The 15,982-nt window shown below is 50.6% G+C and overlaps 1 protein-coding gene across 2 annotated transcripts in view; it reads left to right on the forward strand.

Moving 5' to 3' along the window:
• poll (polymerase (DNA directed), lambda) overlaps nt 1-13,163 on the forward strand; it is a 44,112-nt gene extending 30,949 nt beyond the window's left edge. For both annotated transcript variants that reach the window (XM_070876394.1, XM_070876393.1), the window contains exons 7-9: nt 356-484; nt 5,169-5,337; nt 5,951-13,163. In XM_070876394.1, coding sequence (XP_070732495.1) covers nt 356-484; nt 5,169-5,337; nt 5,951-6,312 — 660 coding nt within the window. In that variant the 3' untranslated portion in view covers nt 6,313-13,163. The remainder of the gene's footprint in view (nt 1-355; nt 485-5,168; nt 5,338-5,950) is intronic.
• Nucleotides 13,164-15,982: the final 2,819 nt, after the last annotated feature.

Genomic DNA, 15,982 nt, shown 5'->3' on the forward strand with positions numbered 1-15,982 from the left:
TTTCTTCTTTGGCTGTGAAGCAGTTTGGGACGTCCTGAGTTAATGAAAGGCGCTATAGAAATGCAAGTTTTTGCTTTCTTTAAAACTTGCAGATAGAGAACCATTGGCCATCGATCCCACCTATTCAGTGTTCGCTTGGTGCACTTCAAATAACCCTGCTTTGTTGACAAGGGACCGATCTAATTCCCATTAAGCTCCCCCCCCTTAATCTGTTCCACAAAATCTTTTCTTCCACCCCCCCCCCCCCCATTTAGTTAAAAATGAAAACCTCCCTGTATTTCTGTTTGTGTTTAGCTGACCTATTCTCAGTTGCCCGTTACGATGAAAAGCTTTAGTGCTTTGACATGTTTTACAGGGATTCAGAACTTTAGATGACATTCGCTCGAAAGCCAGTCTCACCAAGCAGCAGACCATAGGCCTCAAACACTACCACGATTTCCTGGATCGAATGCCCAGGGATGAAGCTGCAGAGATCGTGAAAACTGTAAGTACTTTGTGGTTCTGTGTCCAAGCAGGGGTGCTGCCCTTCACATCTGCAATTTGCAACCCAAGGCCGAGGGGTGGAGGTGTGCTCTGGATAGAAGATAGAATCAAAGTGTTTTACAGCACAGAAGGAGGCTATTTGGTCCATTGTGCCTGTAATAGCTTTGAAAGAACTGTCCACAAACCCCTCACAACGAATGCAGCCTCTGATAATTCCCAGTGTGGCAATATTGCATGTGCTGTATTGGGGGAGGGGAGGGCTGTGTTTTGGGGTTGAGGGGGGGGTGTTGGGGAGGCGTGGGCGGGTGTTGGGGGTGGGGGGGGGTGGTGCGGTAGTGTGGGTGGGTATTGGGGATGTTGTAAAAACCCAGCCGGTTCACCAATAGCCTTTAGGGAAGGGGACCTGCCTCCACTAGCCACTCTCTGAGCCCGGTGACGTGGCCCCACAGGCCATTCAGTGGCACGGGCAGCAGCTGTAAAGGAAGGAAGAAGGCCCCTCGATACCTCCTCAGGGCAACATTGGAATGGGCCATCAATGGGCAGCCTTGCCGACCTCACACACAACCTGCAGGCAGATTATAATAGATGTAAATGCCCCTCAGGACTCCTGCTATATCTTGCTACATAACCTCAGACCCTCACTCCGAGGTCATTTGTTGTCTGACACGCTGTAACAATGCAAGGGGCCGTTGTATAAACATTGATTTCGATGTTTGTCTTTTGCTCCTGTCGTTATTTTTTTTTGTTCAGTTTGTGCCTTAAATAAAAAGACTTGCATTTATATAGCGCCATTCACCACCTCAGGATGTCCCAAAGCGCTTCACAACCATTACATCTGAAGTCCATAGAAACATAGAAACGTAGAAAATAGGTGTAGGAGCAGGCCATTCAGCCCTTCTAGCCTGCACCGCCATTCAATGAGTTCATGGCTGAACATGAAACTTCAGTAACCCCTTCCTGCTTTCACGCCATAACCCTTGATCCCCCGAGTAGTAAGGACTTCATCTAACTCCCTTTTGAATATATTTAGTGAATTGGCCTCAACTACTTTCTGTGGTAGAGAATTCCACAGGTTCACCACTCTCTGGGTGAAGAAGTTTCTCCTTATCTCGGTCCTAAATGGCTTCCCCCTTATCCTTAGACTGTGACCCCTGGTTCTGGACTTCCCCAACATTGGGAACATTCTTCCTGCATCCAACCTGTCCAAACCCATCAGAATTTTAAACGTTTCTATGAGGTCCCCTCTCACTCTTCTGAACTCCAGTGAATACAAGCCCAGTTGATCCAGTCATTCTTGATAGGTCAGTCCCACCATCCCGGGAATCAGTCTGGTGAATCTTCGCTGCACTCCCTCAATAGCAAGAATGTCCTTCCTCAAGTTAGGAGACCAAAACTGTACACAATACTCCAGGTGTGGCCTCACCAAGGCCCTGTACAACTGTAGCAACACCTCCCTGCCCCTTACCTACCTTTCCAGTAACTCCATGTTTGAATCCCTCCAATCAGGTTTCCGCCCCTGCACAGTACTGAAACGGCCCTTATCAAAGACACAAATTACATCCTTGGTGACTGTGACGAAGGTAAACTATCCCTCCTCGTCCTTCTCGTCCTGTCTGCAGCCTTTGACACGGTTAACCACTCCATCCTCCTCCAACGCCTCTCCACCATCGTCCAGCTGGGTGGGACTGCGCTCGCCTGGTTCCATTCCTATCTACCTAATCGTAGCCAGAGAATCAGCTGCAACTACTTCTCTTCCCACTCCCACATCGTTACCTCTGGTGTCCCCCAAGGATCTATCCTTGGACCCCTCCTATTTCTCACCTACATGCTGCCCCTCGGCGACAGCATCCGAAAACACAGCGTCAGTTTCCACATGTACGCTGCTGACACCCAGCTCTATCTCACTACCACTTCTCTCGATCCCTCCTCGGTCTCTAAGTTGTCAGACTGCTTCTCTGACATCCAGTTCTGGATGAGCAGAAAATTTCTCCAATTAAATATTGGGAAGACCGAAGCCTCCGTGACATCGCCCGTCTCCGCCCCTGCCTCAGCTTTTCTGCTGCTGGAACCCTCATCCATGCCTTTGTTACTTCTAGACTTCACTATTCCATTGCACTCCTGGCCAGCCTCTCGTTTTCCTCCCTCCATAAACTTGAGCTCATCCAGAACTCTGCTGCTCGTGTCCTAACTCACACCAAGATTCATTCCTCCAACCCCCCCCACCCTGTGCTCAGTGACATACATGGGCTCTCGGTCCAGCAATGTCTCAATTTAAAAATTCTCATCCTTGTTTTCAAATCCCTCCATGGCCTCTCGCCCCTCCCTATCTCTGTAACCTCCTGCATCCCTACTGGCCTTCAAAATATCTGTGCTCCTCCAATTCTGCCCTCCTGAGCATCCCTGATTATAATCGCTTGACCATCAGTGGCCGTGCCTTCTGTTGCCTGGGCCCCAAGCTCTGGAACTCCCTCCCTAAACCTCTCTGCCTCTCTACCCCTCTCCCCTCCTTTAAGACGCTCCTTAAAACCTACCTCACCTGTCCCAATATCTCTGTGGCTTGGTTCAGGACGCTATATAAATGCAAATTGTTGTTGAAGTGTGGTTACTGTTGCAATGTGGGGAAACATGTCGATCCCTGCTACTGAGAAAAGCGAAACGGCTGACGATCCCAGGTTTTAGCCGAACTTGGTCGGGAAACCCGGGAGTATTTTGCTGAACGAAGCAATAAAGGAAACTGTCCCTGTGGCCAAGAGCCGGCATGTAATAGAGACATGCACTGGGCTGCAGATTCCCCCCTGCTCCCCGGGGCAGGCTGTGATTGGCAGGTTCGCACAAGCACAGCTGCCCCGACAGTTGTGACAGGAACAGCAGGCAGCTCCAAGCCCCAGCACCCGCCTCGACAGACTGAACCCGAGGAATGTTGCTGCATCGGGGGAGGGGGTGGGGCCTGTCCTTCCCACTTCACTGTGATGCATAAATAGGGAATGGGCCTTCTGTCCCGGATCGGAGCGAGCGAGCACCGGCTTCAGCTCACAAATCAATCAGGAGGCCCAACAATTGTCAGTTTGCGGGGAGCAAAGCCCATTGTTCAGTGATAGGATTACTCACAGCAACGACTGAGACCCTATTGAAACTGTAAGGACTTGAGAAAGGGATTGACAGGATTATTCTGTCTATCTGTGTGTCACACGGATTAGCTAGACTTGACTGAAACTGTCAAGATTCCCTCGGCCGCCTCACAATGCAGTTACAATCAATGGCTTTACTACAAGATTCCTGCATTAATATAGCGCCCCTTACAAGGTGAACATGCTGAGCGTTTTACAGGAGGCGAGAAAAATTAAAAAGCATGATTGGAGAGGTGGGAGTTAAGCGTCAAACTGAGGGGAGAACGGTCATGAGGCAGGGTGATTGTGGGGGCAGAGAGAGAGAGAGGGACACTGAGCAAGGACTGCAGGACAGCCAGGGGTGGCGAGGGGGGACGGGAGCGGAGAGGGTGGGGAACGAAGGGTGGAGAGGGGAGACGGGAGTGGAGGGGGGGAGACGAGGGGTGGAGGGGGGGACGGCTGTGGAGGGGGGGAGACGAGGGGTGGAGGGGGGGACGGGAGTGGAGGGGGGGAGACGAGGGGTGGAGGGGGGGGAGACGAGGGGTGGAGGGGGGGAGACGAGGGGTGGAGGTGGGGAGACGAGGGGTGGAGGGGGGGGACGATGGGTGGAGGGGGGGGACGAGGGGTGGAGGGGGGGGACGAGGGGTGGAGGTGGGGAGACGAGGGGTGGAGGGGGGGACGAGGGGTGGAGGGGGGGACGAGGGGTGGAGGGGGGGGACGAGGGGTGGAGGGGGGGACGAGGGGTGGAGGGGGGGGACGAGGGGTGGAGGGGGGGGACGAGGGGTGGAGGGGGGGACGAGGGGTGGAGGGGGGGGACGAGGGGTGGAGGGGGGGGACGAGGGGTGGAGGGGGGGGACGAGGGGTGGAGGGGGGGACGGGGTAGAGAGGGGGGGACGAGGGGATGAGGGAGGGGTGGAGGGGGGGACAAGGGGTGGAGGGGGGACGAGGGGTGGAGGGGGGACGAGGGGGGGACGAGGGGATGAGGGAGGGGTGGAGGGGGGGACAAGAGGTGGAGGGGGGGACGAGGTGGAGGGGGGACGAGGGGTGGAGGGGGGATGAGGGGGGGACGAGTGGTGGATGGGGGGGTGAGGGGTGGAGGGGGGGGGCGAGGGGTGGAGGGGTGGAGGGGGGTGGAGGGGAGGGCGAGGGCTGGAGGGGGGGACGAGGGCTGGAGGGGGGGACGAGGGGTGGAGGGGGGGACGAGGGGTGGAGGGGGAGACGAGGGGTGGAGTGGGGGACGAGGGCTGGAGGGGGGGAACGAGGAGATGAGGGGAGGACGAGGGGATGAGGGGGGGACGAGTGGTGGATGGGGTGGAGGGGGGGCGAGGGGGGGATGAGGGGTGGAAGGGGGGACGAGGGGTGGAGAAGGGGGGACGAGGGGTGGAGAAGGGGGGACGAGGGGTGGATGGGGGGGACGAGGGGTGGATGGGGGGGACGAGGGGTGGATGGGGGGGACGAGGGGTGGATGGGGGGGACGAGGGGTGGAGAGGGGGGACGAGAGAGGAATGAGGGGGGAGAGGGGAATGAGGGGTAATCCAGTGTTGGGCATTACCGATCATTCTTACCTGTGCTGCCCAGGTGAGTGACATGGCTCACTCGATGAATCCGGCCCTGATAGCTCTGGCCTGTGGCTCCTATCGACGCGGGAAGCCCACCTGTGGGGATGTGGACGTTCTCATCACACATCCGGATGGAAAATCGCACAGAGGCGTCTTCAGTAAAATCCTGGATGGTCTGAGGGACACAGGTGAGAGTCGCGGGGCGATCCGGTAACGGGTACAGGTGGCAGAGCATCGATCTCTGCAGAGCCCCGTCATGGAGGCAGAGCTTGGAGCCCTCAGGCAGGATCTCAGTGGGCAGCACTCTCGCCTCTGAGTCAGGAGGTTGTGGGTTCCAGTCCCACTCCAGAGACTTGAGCACATAATCCAAGCAGACACTCCCAGTGCAGTGCTGAGGGAGCGCCGCACTGTCGGAGGGGCAGTACTGAGGGAGTACTGCACTGTCGGAGGTGCCATCTTTTGGATGAATTGTTAAGCTGAGGCCCCGTCTGCCCTCTCAGGTAGATGTAAAAGATCCCATGGCACTATTTCGAAGAAGAGCAGGGGAGTTATCCTCCGTATCCTGGCCAATATTTTTCCCTCAACCAATTTTACTCTATCTAACCCGTGCTGTACCTGCCCTGGGAGTGTTTGATGAGACAGTGTAGAGGGAGCTTTACTCTGTATCTAACCCCGTGTTGTACCTGACTCGAACCTGTACTGAGTAGATTTTGAAACCTCTAAAGGAGATCTCTCAGTTTCACAAACACAAAGAATATTTTTGGGAAGATGTTTATTGACTCCTGAATTTCCGGTTGAAAGGATTTCTCACCGACGACCTGGTCACTCAGGAGGACAGCGGGAATCAGAAGAAGTATCTGGGAGTGTGCCGTCTCCCGGGTCCCGGGCACCGTTACCGGCGACTGGACATCATCGTGGTGCCACACCACGAGTTCGCCTGTGCCCTGATGTACTTCACTGGATCGGCGTACTTTAACCGCTCCATGCGGGCGCTGGCCATGACCAAGGGCATGAGCCTGTCGGAACACTCGCTGAACTGCCACGTTCTGAGGAAGGGGAGCGCCAAGATCAACACCGGGATTGCCGTCTCCACGCCCACTGAATTAGCTGTCTTCGAGCAGCTGGGGCTGCCGTACCGGGAACCACGCGAGAGGGACTGGTGACACACGAGGGGACGGCAGGAGCTCGTCCCTCTCTCTGCGGCCCGGTGGGTAAGTGCTCCGATTCACCCCCGGCCTCAATTTTGGGGGAGAGAGTCTCCGATTTCCACGACCCTTTGTGTGTGAAGAAGTGCTCCCTAACATCACCACTGTACGACCTAGCTCTAATTACGGCACCAAGTGGGGGGGGATCTTACATTTCATCCGGTGTGGCACTGAGGCACACTCGCCAGTAACACGTCCAATTCGATTGGCCGTCTGTGCTGAGCTGCCTGTGGGTGGCTCTCAGCACCCCAACACCCCCCCCCCCCCGCCCTGGTGTCAATAAGACGCAACAACAGCCCTTCAGTGAGCAAAGCAGCTGATTCTTTATAAATAGAGGCATAGAGTACAAACACGTCTGTTATGCTCAACCTATATAGATCACTGGTTAGGCCCCAGCTGGAGTATTGTGTCCAATTCTGGGCACCACACTTTAGGAAGGATGTCAAGCCCTTGGAGAGGGTGCAGAGGAGATGAAGGATTTCAGTTAGGCGGAACAGACTGGAGAAGCTGGGGTTGTTCTCCTCGGAGCAGAGAAGGTTAAGAGGAGATTTAATAGAGATGTTCAAAATAATTAAATAATTTTGGGTTTTGATAGAGTCAACCAATGTATGCACTGGCAGAAGGGTCAGTAGAGGACACAGATATAAGGTGATCGGCGAAAGAACCAGAGGGGGAGATGAGGAGAGAGTTTTTCATGCAACGAGTTGTGATCTGGAACACGCTGCCTGAAAGGGCTGTGGAAGCAGATTCAATAGTAACTTTCAAAAGGGAATTGGATAGATACTTGAAAAGGAAACGTTTGCAGGGCTGTGGGGAAAGAGCAGGGGGGGTGGGATTGATTGAATTGCTCTTTCAGGCACAGGCACGATGGGCCGAATGGCCTCCTTTGCTGTATGATTCTATGCCTCTGCTGATTTGCTACACCTTACCCTTGGCTGCACATTCAATCCCTCAGATCCCGGGTAATATTCCACCCTCTGCAGTACAGACTGTGTATGCCTCCGATCCGTGGGCTGTGCGAGGAGACTGAACAGGTCGGGCTCTTCCCACCGCCCCCCCCCCCCCCCCCCACCCCGGGTAAGGAGCCTACAACAGCCCACTATCCCATGCTCACATATGCTTGTCAATTAGCCCCATGAGCATGTACCGCCATTCAATTGGATCATGGCGGATCTGTATCTTAACTCCCTTTACCCGCCTTGGTTCAATTCCATTGCCCTTAATACCATTGCCTAACAAATATCTGTCAGTCTCAGTTTTGAAAGCTCCAATTGAACCCCAGCCTCAATAGCTTTTTGGGGGAAAGAGAGTTCCAGATTTTCACTCCCCTCTGTATGTGGAAAAAGTGCTTCCTGACATCACCCCTGAACGACTTGGCTCTAACACGACATCAAATTAGGAGGATAGTCAATACAAAGGAGAACTGCAAAAAAATTACAAGACATTCATGAATAGGTATTACAGTTTGGTAAGGGAAATAAGGAGGTCACATACTCCTTGGAAAATAAGATTCTAAATGGTGGGAAGGAGCAAAGTGATCTGTGAGTACAAATACACAAATCACTGAAAGTAGCGATGCAGGTTAATAAGGCCGTAACAGGCAAACCAAGCAATGGGGTTCATTCCCAGAGGGATAGATAGAAAAGTAGTGAAGTTATGCTAAACTTGTATCAGACCTTGGTTAGACCACAATTCAAGTACTGCGAACAGTTTTGGTCTTCAAATTATAAAAAGGATATAGAGGCACTGGAGAGAGTGCAAAGAAAAAAGATTTACAAGGATGATACCAGAATGCGAGGTTATAACTATCAGGAAAGGATGAACAGGCTGAGTCCCTTTTTTTTCCCTTGAAAAGAGAAAGCTAAGAGGTGATCTAAAGAGGTCTTTTTAAAATTATGAAAGGGTTTGATAGGGTGGACACAGAGGGAGAAATTGTACCTCCCGTTCGCGCCTCCGGGAGGCGATAACGAGATCAGCGACTCACGTTAAATTCGGCAGGAGTTTTGCACAGGTAGTGGGATGTTGCACCCCGACTACCTTCACCCGGAGATCGTGACATTATCGCCTGCGCAGCACCCCGGATCCAAACTTGCGTTCCACCCCCTGCAGCATCGCTGGACGAAAACACTGGCAGCTGCAGGAGGCGTCCATTGGGAGGCCGGGCACTTTGGGGGCGATGCTTAAAAGGCGAGGTCGCCTTGGCCTCAAATTTTTTTACCTGGTCTTCTGCCCGCAATCGATCAGCCCGGGACTCTGCTGCAGTGTGTGGGTCTGATCGGGCCGTATCGCGGGAATGTGTGGGTGTGATCGGGCCGGATCGTGGGAATACATGGGTCTGATTGGGCCGGATCGCGGGAATGCGTGGGTGTGATCTGGCCGGAACGCGGGAATACGTGGGTCTGATTGGGCCGGATCGCGGGAATATGTGGGTCTGATCGGGCCGGATCGCGGGAATGCGTGGGTCTGATCGGGCCGGATCGTGGGAATATGTGGGGCTGATCGGGCCGGATCGCGGGAGTGTGTGTGTCTGATCGGGCCGGATCGCGGGAATGCGTGGATCTGATCGGGTCGGATCGCTGCTGCAGTGTGTGGGGCTGATCGGGCCGGATCGCGGGAATGTGTGGGTCTGATCGGGCCGGATCGCGGGAATGCGTGGATCTGATCGGGCCGGATTGCGGCTGCAGTGCGTGGGGCTGATCGGGCCGGATCGCGGGAATGTGTGGGTCTGATCGGGCCGGATCGCGGGAATGTGTGGGTCTGATTGGGCCGGATCGCGGGAATGTGTGGGTCTGATCGGGCCGGATCGCGGGAATGCGTGGATCTGATCGGGCCGGATTGCGGCTGCAGTGCGTGGGGCTGATCGGGCCGGATCGCGGGAATGTGTGGGTCTGATTGGGTCGGATCGCGGGAATGTGTGGGTCTGATTGGGCCGGATCGCGGGAATGTGTGGGTCTGATTGGGCCGGATTGCGGGAATGTGTGGGTCTGATCGGGCCGGATCGTGGCTGTTGTCGAGGACCAGCTCACTGGTCCCAATGCTGAGCCTGCAGCGATGGCCCTTCCCTTTAAGGGAGGGAAGGAGCCTCCAATCGCGGCAATAGTGCATGGCCCAGTGTGCGCTGCTCTACTCACCGCCCCGCCTGATTCCTGTTGCTCTCCAGGAAGACACGCAGCACCTGATTTTAGTGTTCCACTTCCTACCTGGAGCGCAAACACCAATTTTTTTTTAAGTTTGAAAACATTAGCGCCTGGCACTAGCCTTTCAAACTTTTAAAAGTGAGCACCCCAAACAGGGTGCTCCTCAATTTCTCCGCCAGAGTGTTTCCACTTGTGGGGAAGAGTAAATCTAGAAGCCATCAATACAAGATAGTCAAGAAATCAAATAGGGAATTACAAAAATTCTTTATCCAGACAGTGGTGCAAATGTGGAACATGCTACCACAGCGAGTGGTTGAGGCAAATAGCAGAGATGCATTTAAGGGGAAGCTGGATAAACAAATGAGGGAGAAAGGAATAGAGGGATATGTTGATGGAGTGAGAAGAGGGGTGGGAGGAGGCTGGTGTGGAGCATAAACACGACACGGAGTGGTTGGGCCGAATGGCCTGTTTCTGTGTTATATATTCTATGTAATTTTAATAAATTTATGATATTGCCCCGTTGTTCTGGAACCCCCCCCCCCCCCAACCATAGGAAACAGTTTCTCTCTAGCTACCCTATCAACTCTTTTAATCTTAAACACTATTAAAGTGTAGCAAAGTATATTAACCCCTGAGGCCTTTTTTAAGTAGCTATATTTAATGCCCCTCGCTCAGTGTTCCCTGTCCCTCTGGGGCTGTGGGTGGGGGGAATTGCCTTAAGGCTGACTGACCCAAGAGGCTGCTGTTCGCTCCAAGCCAAAACGGGATTTGTCGCCGCCTTGTGGCCAGAAATCAAATTTTTCCTGTTGAATATTTAAAGAGGAATATGGGTTACCCAACCAGCAAAAGTTTGGAAAGTGTGTGTGCAATTTCTATTTGCTGGGTGCATAACTGAATGTTCAGGAAGGGTCTACCCTCAGGTCTGTGCTGCTGGAGTTGGCTGATTTTAGCCAAGGGTAGCTGATGGCCAGACACTGCCACTGGCCTCAGTTCTCCTGGATAGGTTAGAAATCAAATCAGGCCCTTCTGATCACTGCAATGAGCCCCGATGGAAAGTGCGCGCGTGGACACTGATCAAAGGGCTCGGCTGTGAGTCCTCCACAGTTGAACAACTGCCGACAGCCACTGTCCAGAGTCGGGAAGGGAGGATACCCATCACCTGAGTGACTATCCCAGTGGGAGTCAGGGGGTGTCAGAAGGGCGGTAAGAGAAGGGATAACCAGCCGTGGATAACCAAGGAAATAAAGGAGAGTATTAAATCAAAGACTAATACGTATAAGGTGGCCAAGGTTAGTGGGAAAATAGAAGATTGGGAAAATTTTAAACGACAGCAAAGAATGACTAAGAAAGCAATAAAGAAAGGAAAGATAGATTACAAAGGTAAACTTGCGCAAAATATAAAAACGGATAGTAAAAGCTTTTACAGATATATAAAACGGAAAAGAGTGACTAAAGTAAATGTTGGTCCCTTAGAAGATGAGAAGGGGGATTTAATAATGGGAAATGTGGAAATGGCTGAGACCTTAAACAATTATTTTGCTTCGGTCTTCACAGTGGAAGACACAAAAACCATGCCAAAAATTGCTGGTCACAGGAATGTGGGAAGGGAGGACCTTGAGACAATCACTATCACTAGGGGGGTAGTGCTGGACAGGCTAATGGGACTCAAGGTAGACAAGTCCCCTGGTCCTGATGAAATGCATCCCAGGGTATTAAAAGAGATGGCGGAAGTTATAGCAGATGCATTCGTTATAATCTACCAAAAGTCTCTGGACTCTGGGGAGGTACCAGCAGATTGGAAAGCAACTAATGTAACGCCTCTGTTTTAAAAAAGGGGCAGACAAAAGGCAGGTAACTATAGACCGGTTAGTTTAACATCTGTAGTGGGGAAAATGCTTGAAGCTATCATGAAGAAATAGCGGGACATCTAGATAGGAATAGTGCAATCAAGCAGACGCAGCATGGATTCATGAAGGGGAAATCATGTTTAACTAATTTACTGGAATTCTTTGAGGATATAACGAGCATGGTGGATAGAGGTGTACTGATGGATGTGGTGTATTTAGATTTCCAAAAGGCATTCGATAAAGTGCCACACAAAAGGTTACTGCAGAAGATAAGGGTACGCGGAGTCAGAGGAAATGTATTAGCATGGATAAAGAATTGGCTGGCGAACAGAAAGCAGAGAGTCGGGATAAATGGGTCCTTTTTGGGTTGGAAATCGGTGGTTAGTGGTGTGCCACAGGGATCGGTGCTGGGACCACAACTGTTTACAATATACATAGATGACCTGGAAGAGGGGACAGAGTGTAGTGTAACAAAATTTGCAGATGACACAAAGATTAGTGGGAAAGCGGGTTGTGTAGAGGACACAGAAAGGCTGCAAAGAGATTTAGATAGGTTAAGCGAATGGGCTAAGGTTTGGCAGATGGAATACAATGTTGGAAAGTGTGAGGTCATCCACCTTGGGGGAAAAAAACAGCAAAAGGGAATATTATTTGAATGGAGAGAAATTACAACATGCTGCGGTGCAGAGGGACCTGGGAATCCTTGTGCATGAAACTCTTTTTGGAGTTTATCTGCAAAACAAAACACATTAAACCGTGCCACCCGACCTGGGTGACACACCAGACATTTACAAGGCCCTTTTTTCCTTTTTTTTGGTTTTTTTTTTTTCCCCTTCTTTTTTTTTTTTTTTTGGGCACTAAAATCACAATTTTTCCCCAGTGCCCCCTATAAAAGGGAAGGGGACACTAAAAACACCGGCAATTAAAACAAATTAAACTTTATAACGTAAATCAAATGAATCCCAAAAAGTTAGTTTGCAGGTGCAGCAGATAATCAGGAAGGCGAATGGAATGTTGGACTTCATTGCGAGAGGGATGGTGTACAAAAGCAGGGAGGTCCTTCTGCAACTGTATAGGGTATTGGTGAGGACGCACCTGGAGTACTGCGTGCAGTTTTGGTCACCTTACTTAAGGAAGGATATACTAGCTTTGGAGTGAGTACAGAGACGGTTCACGAGGCTGATTCCGGAGATGAGGGGGTTACCTTATGATGATAGATTGAGTAGACTGGGTCTTTACTCGTTGGTGTTCAGAAGGATGAGGGGTGATCTTATAGAAACATTTAAAATAATGAAAGGGATAGACAAGATAGAGGCAGAGAGGTTGTTTCCACTGGTCGGGGAGACTAGAACTAGGAGGCACAGCCTCAAAATACGGGGGAGCCAATTTAAAACCAAGTTGAGAAGGAATTTCTTCTCCCAGAGGGTTGTGAATCTGTGGAATTCTCTGCCCAAGGAAGCAGTTGAGGCTAGCTCATTGAATGTATTCAAGTCACAGAGAGATAGATTTTTAACCAATAAGGGAATTAAGGGTTACAGGGAGAGGGCGGGTAAGTGGAGCTGAGTCCACAGCCAGATCAGCCATGATCTTGTTAAATGGTGGAGCAGGCTCGAGGGGCTAGATAGCCTACTCCTGTTCCTAATTTTTATGTGTATCATGTTTCTCTCTCATGGACACACTTCCCCAGAATTCTATTTCATCCTTTTTAAATCTGTAAATGTCCCTTTTAGAGAGATTTGCTGTGTTTTGGCAACATGTAACTGTACGTTTGTATATGTTTAATAAAAATAAAAGTCAGGCCGCATTGAGTAGAGCCACAGGGTAATTCCACTCTCGGGCTTTGTTTCAGATATGGTTCTGTGCAGTTCTCTCAAGTGGCTGGACAAGTGTGCGATCTGTTCTCAGTTCATTGGCACATCACGCATCGCAATAAATAATAATAGATCTTTGCCTCATCTCCATTTGCCCCTGCTTCACCATTTCCTGGACTGGCCCAGGCTGAGCGAGTCCAGGCACTCGGAGACAGACTGAGCCAGGCTGACGTGGTCAATGATCCCTGACATGGCTGAATCTCCATTCCTCAACCAGACCGGGTCAGGATGGCAAATGTTCTTCCCTAAAGGACATTAGTGAACCATTGGGGGTTTTTTATGACAATCCCACAGCTTCATGGTTGTTTGATTTGTTTTAAGCTGAATTCAGATTCTCTGTGGTGGGATTTGAACTCAAGTTCTCTGGATTATGTCGTTATGTAGCTGGTACACAAGAGTTTAGAAGAATGAGAGATGATCTCATTGAAACATACAACATTCTTACAGGGCTTAACAATGTAGAGGCAGGAAGAATGTTTCATCTGGCTGAGGTGGGGTTTAGAACCAGGGGTCACAGTCTCAGAATAAAGAGTCGGTCATTTAGGACTGAGATGAGGAGAAATTTCTTCACTCAGAGGGTGGCGAATCTCTGGAATTCTCTATCCCAGAGGGCTGTGGATGCTTAGTCTTTGAGTATATTCAAAACAGAGATTGATAAGATTTTGGGGTATTAAGAGATATGGGGATAATGCAGGAAAGTGGAGTTGAGGTAGATCAGCCACGATCTCATTGGTGGAGCAGGCTCGAGGGGCCGAATGGTCAACTCCTGCTCCTAATTCTTATGTGGTACTACCATAATCCTCCCCCCTTTAAAGGGTTACTGTCCCCTACCTGCAATCACGTTGGCATTGAGGGACCCACTTTAGAGTGGGTGCAAACATTGCACGACCAGTGATATTATCTATTAGTTAATGACCAAGTGCAACAATGGCCTCTCACGTCAGCGCGAGGGTCTCATTTTTTCTGCCTGGCGTTGGGACGTGCCTGATGGTTCGTGGACGCAATTCACACGCGGGTGAGGATCAGAAACCAAATGAAACATGGGCCGAGGAAGGCAGAGACACTGCTGACTGCCCAATGTGCCCGCATAACACTAAGGTGTGAGATGTGACAAGTGACAAGGATTTGTTAACCCTCAGTTCGAAGGAGAACTGGAACTGCAGGAGAGGCTCCGGATCAATAACCACACTGCAGCCAGATCTTTCCGTTGGGAGCGGTGAGTCGGAGAGTATCGCACCATTTCGCTTGGTTTCATGGAGTCTGTTGTGTGAGGGGAGGAGCAGGTGCTGCAGCAGCTCACACCTCAGGTTCAATCCTTGTATTGCCGAGAGTTAATCAAGGTGTTTAAAAGGTTTAAAGAACTTGACAGGGTAGATACAGAAAAAAAGATTTCCTCTGCTGGGGTAATAAAAATAAGGGGGCATAATCTTAAAATTAGGGTTTGGCCTTTTCGAAGTAAAATCAGGACAATGTGGGCATCGCTGGCAAGACCAGCATTTATTGCCCATCCCTAATTGCCCTTGAGGTGGTGGTGAGCCACCTTCTTGAACCACTGTTTTTTGTAGCAGTTTGGTACAACTGAGTGGCTTGCTGGGCCATTTCAGAGGACAGTTCAGAGTCAACCATGTTGCTGTGGGTCTGGAGTCACATATAGACCAGATCAGATAAGGACAGCAGATTTCTAAAGGACATCAATGAACCAGATGGGTTTTTACAGTAAGCCTGATAGCTTTTTATTCCAGATTTATTTCATTAACTGAATTTAAATTCCCCAGCTGTCATGGTGGGATTTGAACTCATTATATAGACACATACAGCACAGGAGGTGGCCAATCAGCCCATAGTCTCTGAGCTGGCTCTTTGAAAGATCTATTCAATTTCTGCCAAATCTGTGTCCCTCACCTTTGATCCCTTGAGTTCATATTACTGGCATTTTGCAAACAAGGATTTTTAAAAAATTATTTAGAATACTGATCAAACTATCATCGCTTCCTTCGTCATTGACCAGAGTAAAGTAGGTCCTATGACACCAGCACCATAAGTCATGTCTCAACCTGGTTAGGGAACAAGTTTCCTTTGAGGAAATTTGGATGCTCTTCCCTGTATCCGCATGATTTCCCCAACTGCATCATAGCTTCAAAATATCGAGTCACATTAAGGACAGGGGAGAGAGAAACCAGGAAACTCTGAATCAGATAGGCAATGAGTAGACTATTCTATAACCTCACAAGTCTGTCATTGGATTACTCCCATTTCAGCCAGCATAATACTCCTGGTGTATATGCACAGCCCTAGGGACTAGGTGTGATTATACGGTACAAGTAGTGCCGGCTGCTCAATGGATGTACCTCTGGCCACAAAAGTATGTGTGTCTACTCTGGTAATACGTGAGGTTTTGTTCAGGAACAGTTTCAATAATGAGACAAATCCAGCAAAGGAGGAAATACTTTGCGACTGATTGGAAACCGAGGCAACATGGTACCAATGCCACCTTCAACAGCAAATTCAGCTCACAAAAACCATGGGACATGGGGGGGGGGGGGGGGGGGAGAAAGGAGGGAGGAAAGAGAAAGAGAGAGAGAGAGAGAACTACCCGACTATCAGTGACGCCGAGCAACGTCAACTGGTGTGAGGGAACTGAGCTTTACTCAATATCCCAAAAGAAGCAATTAACCGGGGCAGGTGGGGGGAGCCACAAAAAATTGATTGTGAAAGCTTGACTGCTACAAGTCTGCACATGCTTCTGTGAACACTTTCCTCCAGGGTCCCTCTC

This window comes from Pristiophorus japonicus, chromosome 3 (assembly GCF_044704955.1).
Source record: "Pristiophorus japonicus isolate sPriJap1 chromosome 3, sPriJap1.hap1, whole genome shotgun sequence".
NCBI lineage: Eukaryota > Metazoa > Chordata > Chondrichthyes > Pristiophoridae > Pristiophorus > Pristiophorus japonicus.